General features: G+C 28.7%; 3 protein-coding genes across 13 annotated transcripts in view; 2 read left to right on the forward strand and 1 right to left on the reverse strand.

The window, feature by feature from the left end:
• Window positions 1-339: 339 nt before the first annotated feature.
• On the forward strand, window positions 340-2,915 carry LOC141526213 (mitochondrial ornithine transporter 1). The gene is made up of 5 exons (XM_074241080.1): window positions 340-681; window positions 883-1,119; window positions 1,607-1,761; window positions 1,843-2,115; window positions 2,199-2,915. Exons 1-5 carry the CDS (start codon window positions 597-599, stop codon window positions 2,373-2,375), a joined length of 927 nt encoding a protein of 308 aa, XP_074097181.1. The 5' UTR covers window positions 340-596; the 3' UTR covers window positions 2,376-2,915.
• On the reverse strand, window positions 2,613-5,744 carry LOC141526208 (FAST kinase domain-containing protein 5, mitochondrial). Its single transcript, XM_074241059.1, has 6 exons — window positions 4,558-5,744; window positions 4,038-4,199; window positions 3,811-3,960; window positions 3,511-3,739; window positions 3,060-3,443; window positions 2,613-2,969 (listed from the first exon to the last, which is right to left on the reverse strand). Exons 1-6 carry the CDS (start codon window positions 5,631-5,633, stop codon window positions 2,862-2,864), a joined length of 2,109 nt encoding a protein of 702 aa, XP_074097160.1. The 5' UTR covers window positions 5,634-5,744; the 3' UTR covers window positions 2,613-2,861.
• A 601-nt stretch (window positions 5,745-6,345) lies between these two features.
• Heph (polypyrimidine tract-binding protein 1 heph) overlaps window positions 6,346-13,580 on the forward strand; it is a 166,498-nt gene continuing 159,263 nt past the window's right edge. For 9 of the 11 annotated variants that reach the window (XM_074241063.1, XM_074241070.1, XM_074241072.1 and 6 more), the window contains exons 1-2: window positions 6,347-6,788; window positions 7,275-7,337. The gene's annotated coding sequence lies outside the window, so the exon portion shown is untranslated. Of the gene's footprint in view, window positions 6,789-7,274; window positions 7,338-13,580 lie in introns of all 11 variants that reach the window. The other 2 variants (XM_074241073.1, XM_074241074.1) reach the window with 1 other exon arrangement.

Here is a 13,580-nt window from a genome sequence, read left to right on the forward strand (position 1 = left end):
TTTTTTAGATTAATTATTTTTCAATGACAATTAATTTAGCAGCTATTTATTAATTTTTAGAATTTTTTAATAAATAAATTATTTAAATTCTGGATTTAAAAATATATTTAATTAATATTATAAGTGAAAAATAATTTTTAATTCCATTCAATTAATTTAATTAATTTAAAGTATATTGATATTTATTTATTTTACAATCTGAGAACTAATAATTACAACAAAGTGATATTATTGCTGTCATGCATGCGCAGAGTTTCAAAAGTAATCACAAAATGTGTCATAAATAATTAATAAATAAATAATCAACACTTCAACAATCTAGGAACTTTATAACGCATGTATAATGTATGTAAGTGAGCCTGTGTAGAAGAAAAATAAAAAAACTGGTGGGGGAATGTGTACCATGTGTCCATGTGTTCTGATGTAATCATCGGATAGCTGGCCAGTGGATCCAAGGAGCTCATTTCATTGAATTCGGTTATCACTCATCAGTGCCCGGCTTATTTTATATTCTTCCAATTTGTAATTACTAATAACAATTGTTTAATAATTCCAAGCCAACAATAGTTCAAAAAGAACAACGAGGAGTTGAAAAAATGGCTTTAGAATCGATTGGATTTCAAACAAACAAATTACAACACCTCAAAACAGGCTTCATTGATTTTACTGCTGGGTCGCTGGGTAATATTTAAATTTAATTAATTTTTTAATTAACATTTATACTGTGGTTGTTAATTTATTAATTAGAGCGTTTAATTACATTAATACTCTAGTGGGATTAATTTTATCTGCTTTTTAGAGAAATGTTATCAGTTTAAACTTATCATGAATCACGAGATTAATTTTTGTACGATTTGTTAGATAATGAATTTTATTTTACAGGTGGAATTGCACTTGTTTATGTCGGCCAGCCGCTGGACACTGTTAAAGTTAAAATGCAAACCTTTCCTAGTATGTACAATGGCATGGTCGACTGTTTTACTAAGACATTTAAAGCTGATGGTTTAGCTAGAGGATTGTATGCAGGAACAGTTCCGGCTATTGTAGCAAATGTCGCTGAAAATTCAGTATTATTTGCTGCTTATGGTGGTTGTCAGACAGCTATAGCACGTCTTATTGGTAATAAATCATAAATTACTTGATCATGATACTAAAATTATCAGACACTTAAAAATTATTGATTTTTTTGAATCAATAAAAATTACAAGTAAAAAAATTTTTTTTTAAAATTGCATTTAGAATTTTTCAGTCTCTCTACATGTCAAATTTTTTTTTTTATTAATTTTTTTTTTCAATAAAAAAATTATAAAAATGTACAAATATCGGCTAAAATTTAATTTTTATTACTTGATTTGTTTTTAAATAATTGTCAAATTTGAATTAATTTTTCAATGAAAATTAATCAAGTGAATGTTTAATAATTTTATAACAAATAAATTATAGTAAAAAAAATTTCTTTTTTAAATTGACATGTAGAAATTTAAAAAAATAATAAATGTAATTATTAAAAAATAATTTTTTTAAACAAATTTGTTTGTTAAAAAAAAAGTTAAAAAATTGTCTAGTGACTGCTAAATTCAATCTCATTATTTTTTTATCAATACAGGTAAACCCGATATGAAAAGTTTAAATTCGTTTGATAACGCGTGTGCTGGTTTTTGTGCTGCATTTTTTTCTTCTTTAACTTTATGCCCAACTGAACTGGTTAAATGTCGACTGCAAGCGATGAGAGAAGTTCAATCCCAGCAGGGTAATGTCACTGTAAGTTTTGAATAAAATGTCAAAATTATACTTTCATATAAAGCTGTTTAAAATAATTAAAAGCGTTAATTTTATCTTAAGCGACACATTGGTCCTTGGACATTAACAAAATCCATAATCCGTGAAAATGGATTTTTGGGATTGTTTAGGGGACTCTCGTCAACTATTGCTAGAGAAATGCCCGGTTACTTTTTCTTTTTCGGTGGATATGAACTCACCAGAGGATTCTTAGCCAAACCTGGACAGAGCCGTGACGAAATTGGCCCGCTGAAGACAATGGCTGCTGGAGCTGTTGGTGGGACAGTGCTTTGGCTGGTTATTTTTCCTGCTGATGTGGTTAAAAGTCGTATTCAAGTAAGTTTTTCTAAGAATCCAAGGTTACATTAAGATAATACATTCAATAAATTTTTTTTATACAACTAATTATTTTTTTTTAGGTACAAAATTTAAGTAAACCCGCGTTAGGTATTATGAAACAAATAGCGAGAAATGAAGGTATATCAGCGCTTTACAATGGGTTAAAACCAACACTCGTAAGAACAATACCAGCAACAGCAACTCTTTTTGTTACTTATGAATACACTAAAAAAATGTTACACTCGGCTCTTGATTGATAAAATATACACAGAAAAAAAAATTTACTTGAATCAAGTAAATAATTTTGAAGAATTTCGTCTTCTTGGTTTGAGCTGGAAAATTCTTAAAAAATTGATTTTTTTTTAATTTTACACTGGGTGTGCCCTTTAAGTAAATTTTGCTTGATTCAAGTTAATTTTTTTTTTTTTCAGTGTACATGTAGTTATTGCTATTTATAATAACTATTTATTTTTACTAAAATAAAAAAGAAGAAATAAAATGTTACCTCATTTTAATATAAAATAACTAATAACTAATAAGTATAATAATAATAATAATAATAATAATAATAATAATAATAATAATAATAATAATCGTCTTCCTCATATTAATAAATTTTTTCTATCATGATTATTATGAATGTGTTATTGTTATAATAATTATAAAAATGTAACTACTATCTACCACAGTGTCAAGGATTAAGGTCTAGAGATAATGCATTTGTATACATGTTATTTTGACATTTAAATTTGTGATTGTACATTGACATCATGTTGTAATAAAAGTTCTTTAAGATACTGCTTCTTTTCTTTTAAAGTTTTCACTGACTGGTACCACGAGGCATGAGGTACCTGAAATAAATTTATCAGATAAATATATCTCTTGTAAAATGTGTACATAAAAATAAAAATCAAATAGATAATAAAAAGTAAAATAATTACCACAATTGGATGGTAGCCAATTTTTTTAAGTTGCCTTATTTTAGCTTCTAAAGTACCACAGGGCTCGGTAGTGCCCCGGAAGAGATGATTATGCGACGCAAGAATAAAAGCCAACCACCTGCAATCGGTTGGTTCTTTGGGGGCGTATTTTATCGAAGAAAAATCGATTTTTTGAAAATATGGAGTTGCTGGTACAATTTTATTTTCTTTATCGATGCACATTAAAACTTCGGATCTTTGTAAATGTGGTAGGACTTGTAAAACGATGATGTCTTTTGAACCTACTGCTTCTTTCAGGAGCTGAACAAACTCTAAAGTAAATCTTTGAAAAGATGGAACTTTTCCTGTTGGATCACCCACGTCTATTTCCGATGAACTGTATCGCTGTGGATAAAATTTATTATCAATATTTTGATAAGAAATAATTTTTTTTATTGCAACTATTAATTACCTTGCTCAAATAATTAATAACTCTTTCTGGCAAAAAGGGACCTTTGTACTCTGGTACTTCGATTTTGAGCCCCATGTCTACTACCATGCATTCACGTCCGATTCTAAACGCATTATTATTAAACACTTCTTTTAAATACTCAGGACTCAGTACTTTTGCGATCAAGTCTTGAGGATAGATATCAGCGTAAGAGAGGTGCATCAACGAGGTGGTTAAACATTTTGAGAACCTTATAATAAAAAAAATTATTTAATAAATCACACATTGATAATTTTGAAATTAATTTTAGATTATATATACTTTTTTAATTCGGCTGTTCGTCTTGGATTTCTAAGCTCGTCAATTATTAATTTATATTGCGGCGATTCTTTCGGATACTTAAAAATTGCCAAAGAAAACAACATCCTCTCCAAGTCTTTGAGTCTTGCCGTAGATATACATGATACAAACCTTTATATGTAAATAAATTATATTAATTAACAATCTTAAAATATATTTTTTCTTAATTAACTGAGTATTCAATTTACTTGTCTAGAACTTCATCGATGACTTCCTTTTCATAAGCTAAAACAGTAGCTGCTGCATGAGCAGTATGGACCAGAGTAGTGGTAGAAGCACTTGGAATCCTTGGTTTTACAGCATACAACAATTTTCTAAATTTTCCCAAGTTATTGAGGCCTATGCTGTACCTGAAAAAATATTCAAGTAAATTATCATTTTTTTTTTAAATGTTTTTATGTTAACAGACATTAGAAATTTTTTTAGAATTTTATGACAATTAATTTGTAATAAAAAAAATTTCACATGTAAAAATTAAAGAAAATTATCAGTGAAAATTTTTAGAAGCACTTTTAGTATTGTAAGTGATTTGTTATAAAAATTTAAAATATTTTGATATTTTATTTTATTGAAAAATTATTTTTAAAAAAATTTCACATGTAGAAAATTTAAAAAATTACCCATGCAATTGTTAAAAAATATTTTTTTGTTGTAATTGAATAAATGAAAAAAAATCAAAAAATTAAAACTTTAGTATCATTTAAATACCTGGTTATTTTCATGATAGCAGTAAATGAAATTTCTTCTATTTGATTAATGTCTTTGATACAATTATCAATTATTTTTTCTAACAACGCTGGATTTATTATAGGCGTACATGTTTTAAAAAATCCCATAGAAATAATACCCAGCTCATTGCCGTTAAATTGATTGACACATTTTTCAAGTCGGTACTCTAATTCATACATATTTAAATCCGCCTTCCTCGAAATGTTAAATAAAAACATATAGTGTAGATAATTTCCAGCAGTCAGTTTACTAGGTTTGCGTCCTAATTTTTTCATACACCTGAATACAAATTTAGACTCCCGTAATTGACGTAAATGATACCAGAGATCACATGTTTTCAGCCACTCATCAACACTCCAAATATTCATACGCATAAGGCACTCCTGATCCATAGCTTTCTCCAGTTCAATTAACAGCGGTTGCTTGGTTGACAATTTCATGGGGTACCACAATTCAATATACTGGAACAGACTCCACAGCTCCTCATCGCTAAAATCATTGAGATATTTTTTTAGAGTTTGCAAAATATTCTGATGCTTTTCAGCAGTCAGCAGTCCCGTTTTTTGGCGGCCACGGTGGAAGCTCAGAAGACGAAAGTCTTCGAGAACTTCTGTGGGACTGTAATCCTCGTGGTTTTTTTCAAGGATCCTCGCTACCACATCCTCGGGTACGTCTTCTTCGGGAATTAATAGAGGAACTATCGTACTTACTTTGCTACTGTTTTTTAAAATTTTATATGCGTATAAATTTTCAGTTAGTCTAACACCGGTACCTTTTTCTGAGCTCTCGGCATCTTCTTCTTCACTCTCAGAGTCATTTTCTTCGTCATTGTCGTATTTTAACTGGCTGTTTTGTGATTGCGAATTTGAGTGTTTTACATACTGATGCAGGGCCGGTGACAGAGTATGAATTTGTTTTGAATTAGTGATTGTTTTCTGTTGATCATTGCAAACTGTTTTGAGGTTAACTTGACGAGTTATTGCTGCTGATTGGAATCTTACTCGTGATAATTGCTTCTGTACGCTCAATAAAATTCTCAATCGTCTTGAGAACATATTTAACTTAATTTTTGTTTATAACACTTATTTTTTTATTAGTAATAACAATTTTTTTTATATAATTGTAAACACTTGAAATAATCACATGGTCGTCATACGGAGTTAAGAAAGTGCCGTAAATACCGGGTGGACTTGTAAATTTATAAAATTTTTTTGTTTTATAAAAAAGCAAAATTTATATGATATTAAATTAAGATTAAATTAATTTACATTAAATTTAGCTGTTACTTGACAGTTTTTTAATTTTTTAAAAAATTATTTTTAAAAAATTGCATTTTTAATTTATTAAAATTTTTACTATGTTAATTTTTTTTTGTCACAATTTATTATTTACAAAAATTTTTTAAATTATCAACTATCTGCGCAATTAAATTTCATAAAATTTATAAAAAAAAAAAAATAATTCTAAATTTACACAAGGAATATTGAATAATAATCAGCTGTCCCATATTTTTTAGTAAATAAATAATAACAATAATTGTTTGATAAGAATAAAAATTTACTTTATAATTTAAAAATTTTAATAATTAATTTTTTTTTCAATTATTGAATTTTGTTTTACATTTATATATTATTTAATTTGAATTGAGCGCGAAAACTCTAACTGCGCAATTTGCTTGCGCATGCGCAACGTCCGCCAATAAGCGACGTTGATTTTTCCCTCGTTTTTGCTCACTCACCTTCCTTCGACGCCATGTTGTTATTTGTTCGAAACAAATGACACTAGCCGCGTCGCGCTGATTTTCTCCAATATTTTTTTAGTTTTTAAGTAACTTTTACTCAATTAATAACGCTAAAGTCATAAAATAACGGGTATTAATCAGTATAACAGTAATAATTAATAAAATTTATCCGATGTCAGCGGATTAAATTAAAATTTTAGAAATTGTCGTTTGTTGTCTATTGTACGTTCGGAGTTTTTTTATTCTTTTTCGGTTATTAATTTTTTTTCGGTTTTAGAGTATTTTTTTACGGTCTAGTTAGCTTAAATATTAAAAAGATTAATATTTTGAAATAGTTTTTTTTAATCCGCGAAATTAGTCAGTGTTATCGGTATTTTACGACGTCACAGCCCGCATGGCTCAGCGTACCGTGGTTGCTACATGTATACATATATATATATATATATCGATTCTGATAAATTTATTTCGAGTAATTAATTTTGTTTATGTTTATAGTACACTTATAAATATTTGATTTAAGTGATAATTTTTAATAACACTGAAGTTAGCCGTCAGCTTTCAATTAAAAAAATTTTTTTAATTAAATAATTATTAAAAAAATACTTCTAAAAATTTTCATTCGTTTTTAATTTTTTTTTCATTAATTAAATTAGAGCAAAAAAATTTTTTTTAAATTGCTTTTAAAGTTTTTTACAAATGACATTTAAAAAAATTTTTTTTTTATAATTTTTTCATTAAAAAAAAATTTAAAAAATTTTTAAATCTCGGCTAAGTTAATTTTTATTAATTATCACTTGATGTAAATATTTAAAAAAATTATTTTTCAATTCTTAATTTATTTTTTATACTTAAAAACTTTTGGATATTTTTTTTTTCAATATTTTTAACAAAAAAAAAAAAAAATAATCTAATTTTTTATGATTTTACTTTCTAATAAAAAATAATAATTTTTCAGAAAAATTAAATGTGGAAGCTGAATCCAGATGATATTGCAGTTGGTGTTCTAGGCTGATCCAATGTGAGTAAAAAACAAATTATTTCTTCAAAAAACATCAATGTTTATTTCTTCTATAAATTGAATATTGAATATTTAAAAAGTTATAAATAATTAAACATCATAAATTGATCCCGCCACTGTCAGCCATATCGTCGATTCCCTTGCATACCTAGGTGGTCCATAAAGTGGTGCCACCAACCAAGTAGTGACTATGTTGTTGATAAGTAGAGTCAGACATAAAAAGTCAGATAGACAACGTGTTAACAATCTTGTGACTCGTGTAACGTGTTCCTCATGTTTTTGTCAGTAAAACAATAATTCGTATTTCGTTGAATTTTCTAAAAGTTATTTCGTCGTTAGATTGGTAGCAAATGTTAGATTTTCCCATCGTTGACCATTTTTACCTTCAACAACAACAATAATAAGCGTGACATTTGATGAAAGTAATAAAATGCGTGACAGACTTAGTGTTTTTGTGTGAAAAAATTAACCGGCTCCGGATGTTCCGCCCACACGAGAATAAAATCACACGTTGGAACACGAGAAGCGCACCAGAAGAATAAAATATAATAATTGAGATCATCAGCGACAATCGAGCCAGTACGGCTGAACCGAGGCCAGCATCATCAACAAGATTCATCTCATCTTGGTGATTCTGGACGTCGAGCATGGACGGGTGAGACTGTACCCGTGGAGTAATTTATCGACGACGAGTGTGGGTGTATGTGTTGTCTGTGTGTGGAAGTTTATGTATGCGATGTGTATGAATGTACGTCAGAAGGCACATGGAACATGTATGAAAGTAACATGCACTTCAGTATACATGAGTCTTATAAAATCTATGACAAATTATTATATGTTTATTTTTTAAATAATTATTGTGATAACAAAAAAGAGAGAATTGAGGATTTAATCAGATTTTTATTATTTTAAATGAAGAAAATAAATTAATTTAGAAGAATTGATGGGTTTAATTTAAAATAATTAGAAAAATAACTTTTAGTTATGAAGAAATATATTTTTTCTTTTGGTATTCAATCAATTAAAAGCGCAATTTATAATTCAACTGACAAATTAATTGAAAGAAGACATTTAATCAATAAATATACGTAAATTACTATTACTATTATTATTGTTATAATTATTAATATTATTGTTATCATAAATGTATTCGTGGACTGTTATATTAATTGAGAAAAGCGGGTATGAGCGTGAATTGAATAGAAGACACAAAAAACTCTAAATAAGAGCGACTGGTAAAAAAAGAGCGAGAGAGGGTTGGAAAAAATGAGTAAAGAAGTAAAAACAAAAGTTGAATATAAATGATGTATATTTAGCGAGTGAAAGAGATGGAAAATGCAAGTTTATCATGAGTGTGGTACTGCCCCCGGGGCGGCAATTACCCAGTATTTATAGTGAACGTTACGTATCATATTCCTCCTCTCTTTTTAAACTTTTACCAAAAACCATAATTACGTTGTCATGCGCCTCAGGCTTATAATAACGATTCAATCGGGTTGCTTTAGAATATTCAATAGCTTTCAATATTAATTTACATTTTTTTATTGTTATTGTTTTTTATTTAATCTGAATTGGAGATTTTGGTTGGTACGCGAAATTCCTGCTTTTTTATTTAATGTTTTTTAGCCTCAGTTTAAAAGCTTCTATTGAGTTATGTATTCACGAATTCGGGGGATATAGAGAAATAAAGATACTATTGGTGGGATTAGTGCGCGAATTTTATTAACAAATCTTTTTTCTTTCTTTTATTTCTTTTTCTTTCTCTCTTTTACTGAGTTATAAGATCATTAATTAAATACACATTAATACTGAATTTCTTAATTTTTTTTTTTTTTTTTTTCTTATGACAGAAGTAATAATAATGATGATAATAATTTTATTTTAATATACTTCAATCTAAAGTCTCTATTTATATAGAAATAATATTAAAAAATTCATAACGTTTCTGTAGTAATTGCATTTTCAAGTGGATCTCTTTGAACGATACTCATTTATTTATATTCCGTATCTTGGATTATGTCATTTTTATTATTATTATTACTATTATTACTGTTATTATTATCATAATCATCATTGTTATTGTTATTTTATTTGACTAATGTCAGCGTAAAATATTTTAAATTTCAACTCTAACAACAATGTACAATTTTATCTCTTTAAGTATGTTTTAATAACATGAGTATTATTATGATTTAATATTCAGTTGAAAATGATAATGGCTATGATGGAAATTATCACGATAACGACAATGATGATGATGATGATGATGAGAATGAGGATGACGATGACGAAAGCGATGATACAATATAATATCAATGAATTAAATATTTACCAATAAGCTATGTGTCATAAATTAGCAACAAACAAGAGTTTAATTCTAACATGCAATACTTTACTATCCGTAGATGTTTATATAAATAAATACAGATACATACACACAATATTTGATCTGTATAAATAAATTAACCGCGGAATTGCATTAGTAATTTAGTATTAAATGTATAAGTGTACACAAACAGGGATATTTGTAAATGTTAGAATCTACAAATTACAGAATCACCAATGACGATTGAGACCGACAAAATGCAATAAACGTAATTAGTAGTTCAATACCCGTGACTATATGGTATTAATGCTAACTGCTTCAATTATAAATTAATTTAAAGGAAATTCACTGACTAAAATTCACTCTTTGTTAGCATTTGATTACACAAAATTGTTTAGTTAAATTTTCTCTATTGATTTACTCGTTTTAAAAACTTGAATGGGCGAATCGATTATTCTTTAAACCGTGGTGCATCAGCAACAAAAGTAACAACAGAAAAATTAAAAATAAATGTTGTATAAACACTTTTATACTAGTACAGCGGTGGAAAATAAAAATTTAGAGCGGTTTTATTTTATAAAATCTCGATTTTCTCATTTTAAAACATAACAGCGGGGACCTAAAACTCCACCTGATGAATCTAGATCCCGGTTTAGCGTTGTATGTAGCCGAGTAGGTGGAAGTTTCAGCATCACCAACAAAAACAACACCACCAACAACACCGGGAGCACAACACGCCACACTACTAGATACAAAGTGTAGAGAGGAAAGGGATGCAGAAGCGCTTAAGCCTCTATATAACGTTTAAGCGAACGCAACTTTTCTCTAGCTCCCCCTTTTAACGGATGCTTCAACAAATTCCAATCATTTTATAACCGTTTGTTATCGATCGATAATCCTGGTTTGCTCGTCGATCGCAACGTTGAAACCACCACCGCGTACTGGCAACCCAGTATTTGTATAAAACTACCGCACACCCAGCGGCAATACCCGGCTCTGATCCTCCTACGGGGGTTCAACTCTAACCAACTAGATTCAACTGTATTTATGTACTGCAGATATATATGTCTATGTATGTTAACGTATACAAATGTATGTATATAATATAATACAAAATATACTTTACCGGCAGTACCAGGACGGAGATGGTGCCGCGGGCAACGCGTTTGACTTACTCGGAGACTTTGAAAAGTTAATTTATGTCTAGATCAATGATAACTTTTGAGAGAAGCTTCTAAAAGTAACTTCTCTTAACTAATTCGAGTGAAAAATGGCGGACAGACCAGCACTAAGAGTTGTTGTTATTGATAAGTCGATTTAGTTTCTTTTTCGGTTTCTATTTTAGTTATTGCTATTGTTCAATTTGTGTTGATGTTTATGTTTATGTTTATGGATATCACAGTTTGTATAGGTGAATATTGTATGTGTATCTGTATTCATATTCATGCATAATTGGGAATAGTGGAAGGTGAAATAATCAAGTAAACCTCCGGCCTCTTTCAATATACAGTCGTATTTCCAACTGTCCATTCCCAGGGTGTACTGGTAATCCTGACACGGTTTCCGGGCCGTAGGATGTCCCACGGTCTTGATTCCACCCCCTCTGGTCGCCACTACGGGTAGCCCCGTTACGATAATCCGATTTTGTCCTGCCAGCCGTTCAATTCGAATAACATAATAAATTGGAAATTTCGTCCTATTGGATATTACTTGAGCCATCTTCATCAATCATCCGTTAGGCGCCGAATATGTCTCAATCTTAACAAGACTATATTACTTTATCCCAGTAATTGTCTATTTCGGATTACTTTCCTCTTTGTTTTTTTTTTTTAATTTTTTTCATTGAATAAAAATAAAAAATAGATTTAATTATTTTCAAAATTATAAAATAAATAGTTAGAATTAATTTCAGTGGCATTAAAGTAATTAATTGAATGTTTTTTGATTTTTAACGGTGTATACAGATATATTTTTAATTGTTTTTAATATTAATTGTCAAACAAAGAGTTTATTAAATAATTTCAATTGAAATTTGTTTTCCTTAGCTACTAGAACAAGAAATAAAAGTATTAACAGAACTTTAGCTCGGTTTCTTCTTACCGAAATCCCCCAAGTAAATGTTTAAACCAATTTAACTTTAAAAGTGAATCGTTAATTTTTAAACCAAATTTAGAATTCAGTAATTGGTATTAAGATGTAATTTATTTATATTACAATTACAATTTATTAAATAAAAAACTGGCTGGAAAAAAGAGAAGATTTTAAGAAAATAAATTCCTCTGATTAAGGGGTGACCTAGTTGGGGATTCGCCAGAGTATTATATGTTTAAGCAAAAAGTTTAAATAATTAAAGCTACTGTGCAGTATTATTCAGTATAGCAATGGTAATAAAAAAATAATTTGCACACTGGAGACTGGTGAGTGTGCTAATGACGATAATTTTCGGACAATTTATCGTTCCCTCGAACCCGGGAAATAATTATTGGCACATGTCGCAGACATATCACGTATCGCACACATATGTGTTGGCATCCTAGAATGTACGCATAGCAGCCAACTTGCCAGGAGAACCTTGCTAATGTACCCGTTACGTTGTAGGAACGAAATTGCTGTTTCGTGTCACTCACTGGTCCCGAGGGCGCCTTTATCTCTACTATCTCTTCATTGCCTTATATACGATACATCTATTCGTCAGTCGAGCATGACGATAGTTATTGCAGATATATCTATCTGGCTTGCTGTGTCGTTGATGATACATTTTACCAGCAGGGATTAAAGTAAAAAAAAAAAAAAAAAAAAAAAAAAAATTAAATAAGAAAAAAAGCTTAACTAAACTGCCGGAAAAAAAAGGAGAAAGATAATGAGTAATGCTATTTTAATTTAAGTACCGATAAATTGTCAAAGTTCTTTAAATAACAGTGTCTCCACTCGGGGTGATTTTAAGGTTTTAATTAAATATTATGGATACTTTTTTTCATTAAAATTTTAATAAAATTCACCGTTTATAGTTAACGTTTTATTAACGAAAGAGTATTTTTAACATTTTAAATATTTAATAGAATCGGTATAAATGAATATTCTTGGACGCCGGATAATAATTTATTGGATGTCATGATAGAAATAATACTCAACCATCTGTAAAATCAATTGACGTTATACGTTATATTATACATGTATAGACCGACCAAGAGGATAGGAGAAGAGTATACATTGAATATTTCCGAGTAGTGCACATTACGATTGAAGAAGCAAAGATCAGATAAAATATTTAAGATGCAATTTAGTAATGCACCTCAAGTTCAGTTGAAGTGAAAAAAAATAGATGATTTATTTTCCTTAAAGACATTGATAAAAGACTTAACTCCTCGTATTAATTCATTGACATTTAAATACCATTTTTATTATATTATCAGATATTGAAGCTCAAAGCAGTCCATCTTTTAATAAATTCATTTTCTATTCAATAATATTTATAAATTACAATCTTGCATTTCAGTATAGAAATTTAAATTATAATAACTTTAGTAAAATAATAATAATATTGTAATCTATTGAAAACTAACTGCAATTACAATTTAAAAAAAAAAAAGAAAAATGATCAGGATATATATCAAAGAGTTTTTAAATTGCAAATGAATTAAAAGACTTATAAAATATGTGACGTACATGTTACATACACATATTACTTGTTCAGAGTAGGGTATTTGCAGGATAAGGTAAAAATAAGAAATTAAGTATTTGAATTGATGCGTAAAATGTCAATTTGGAATAAATCTTTTTATAAAAATGAATATTAGATTTTAACTTGTGTTGAAAAATAAATTAATTTAAAAATTTAATAGTATTACATGGAAAAATAAGTTGAGTGCAGCATGTACATACAGCGAATTAAAATTAACCAGCTGAGAGAAGCGAAA

This window comes from Cotesia typhae, unplaced genomic scaffold (genome assembly GCF_013202065.1).
Source record: "Cotesia typhae breed Kobodo isofemale line unplaced genomic scaffold, CoteBio_Ctyphae contig_33, whole genome shotgun sequence".
Lineage (NCBI taxonomy): Eukaryota > Metazoa > Arthropoda > Insecta > Hymenoptera > Braconidae > Cotesia > Cotesia typhae.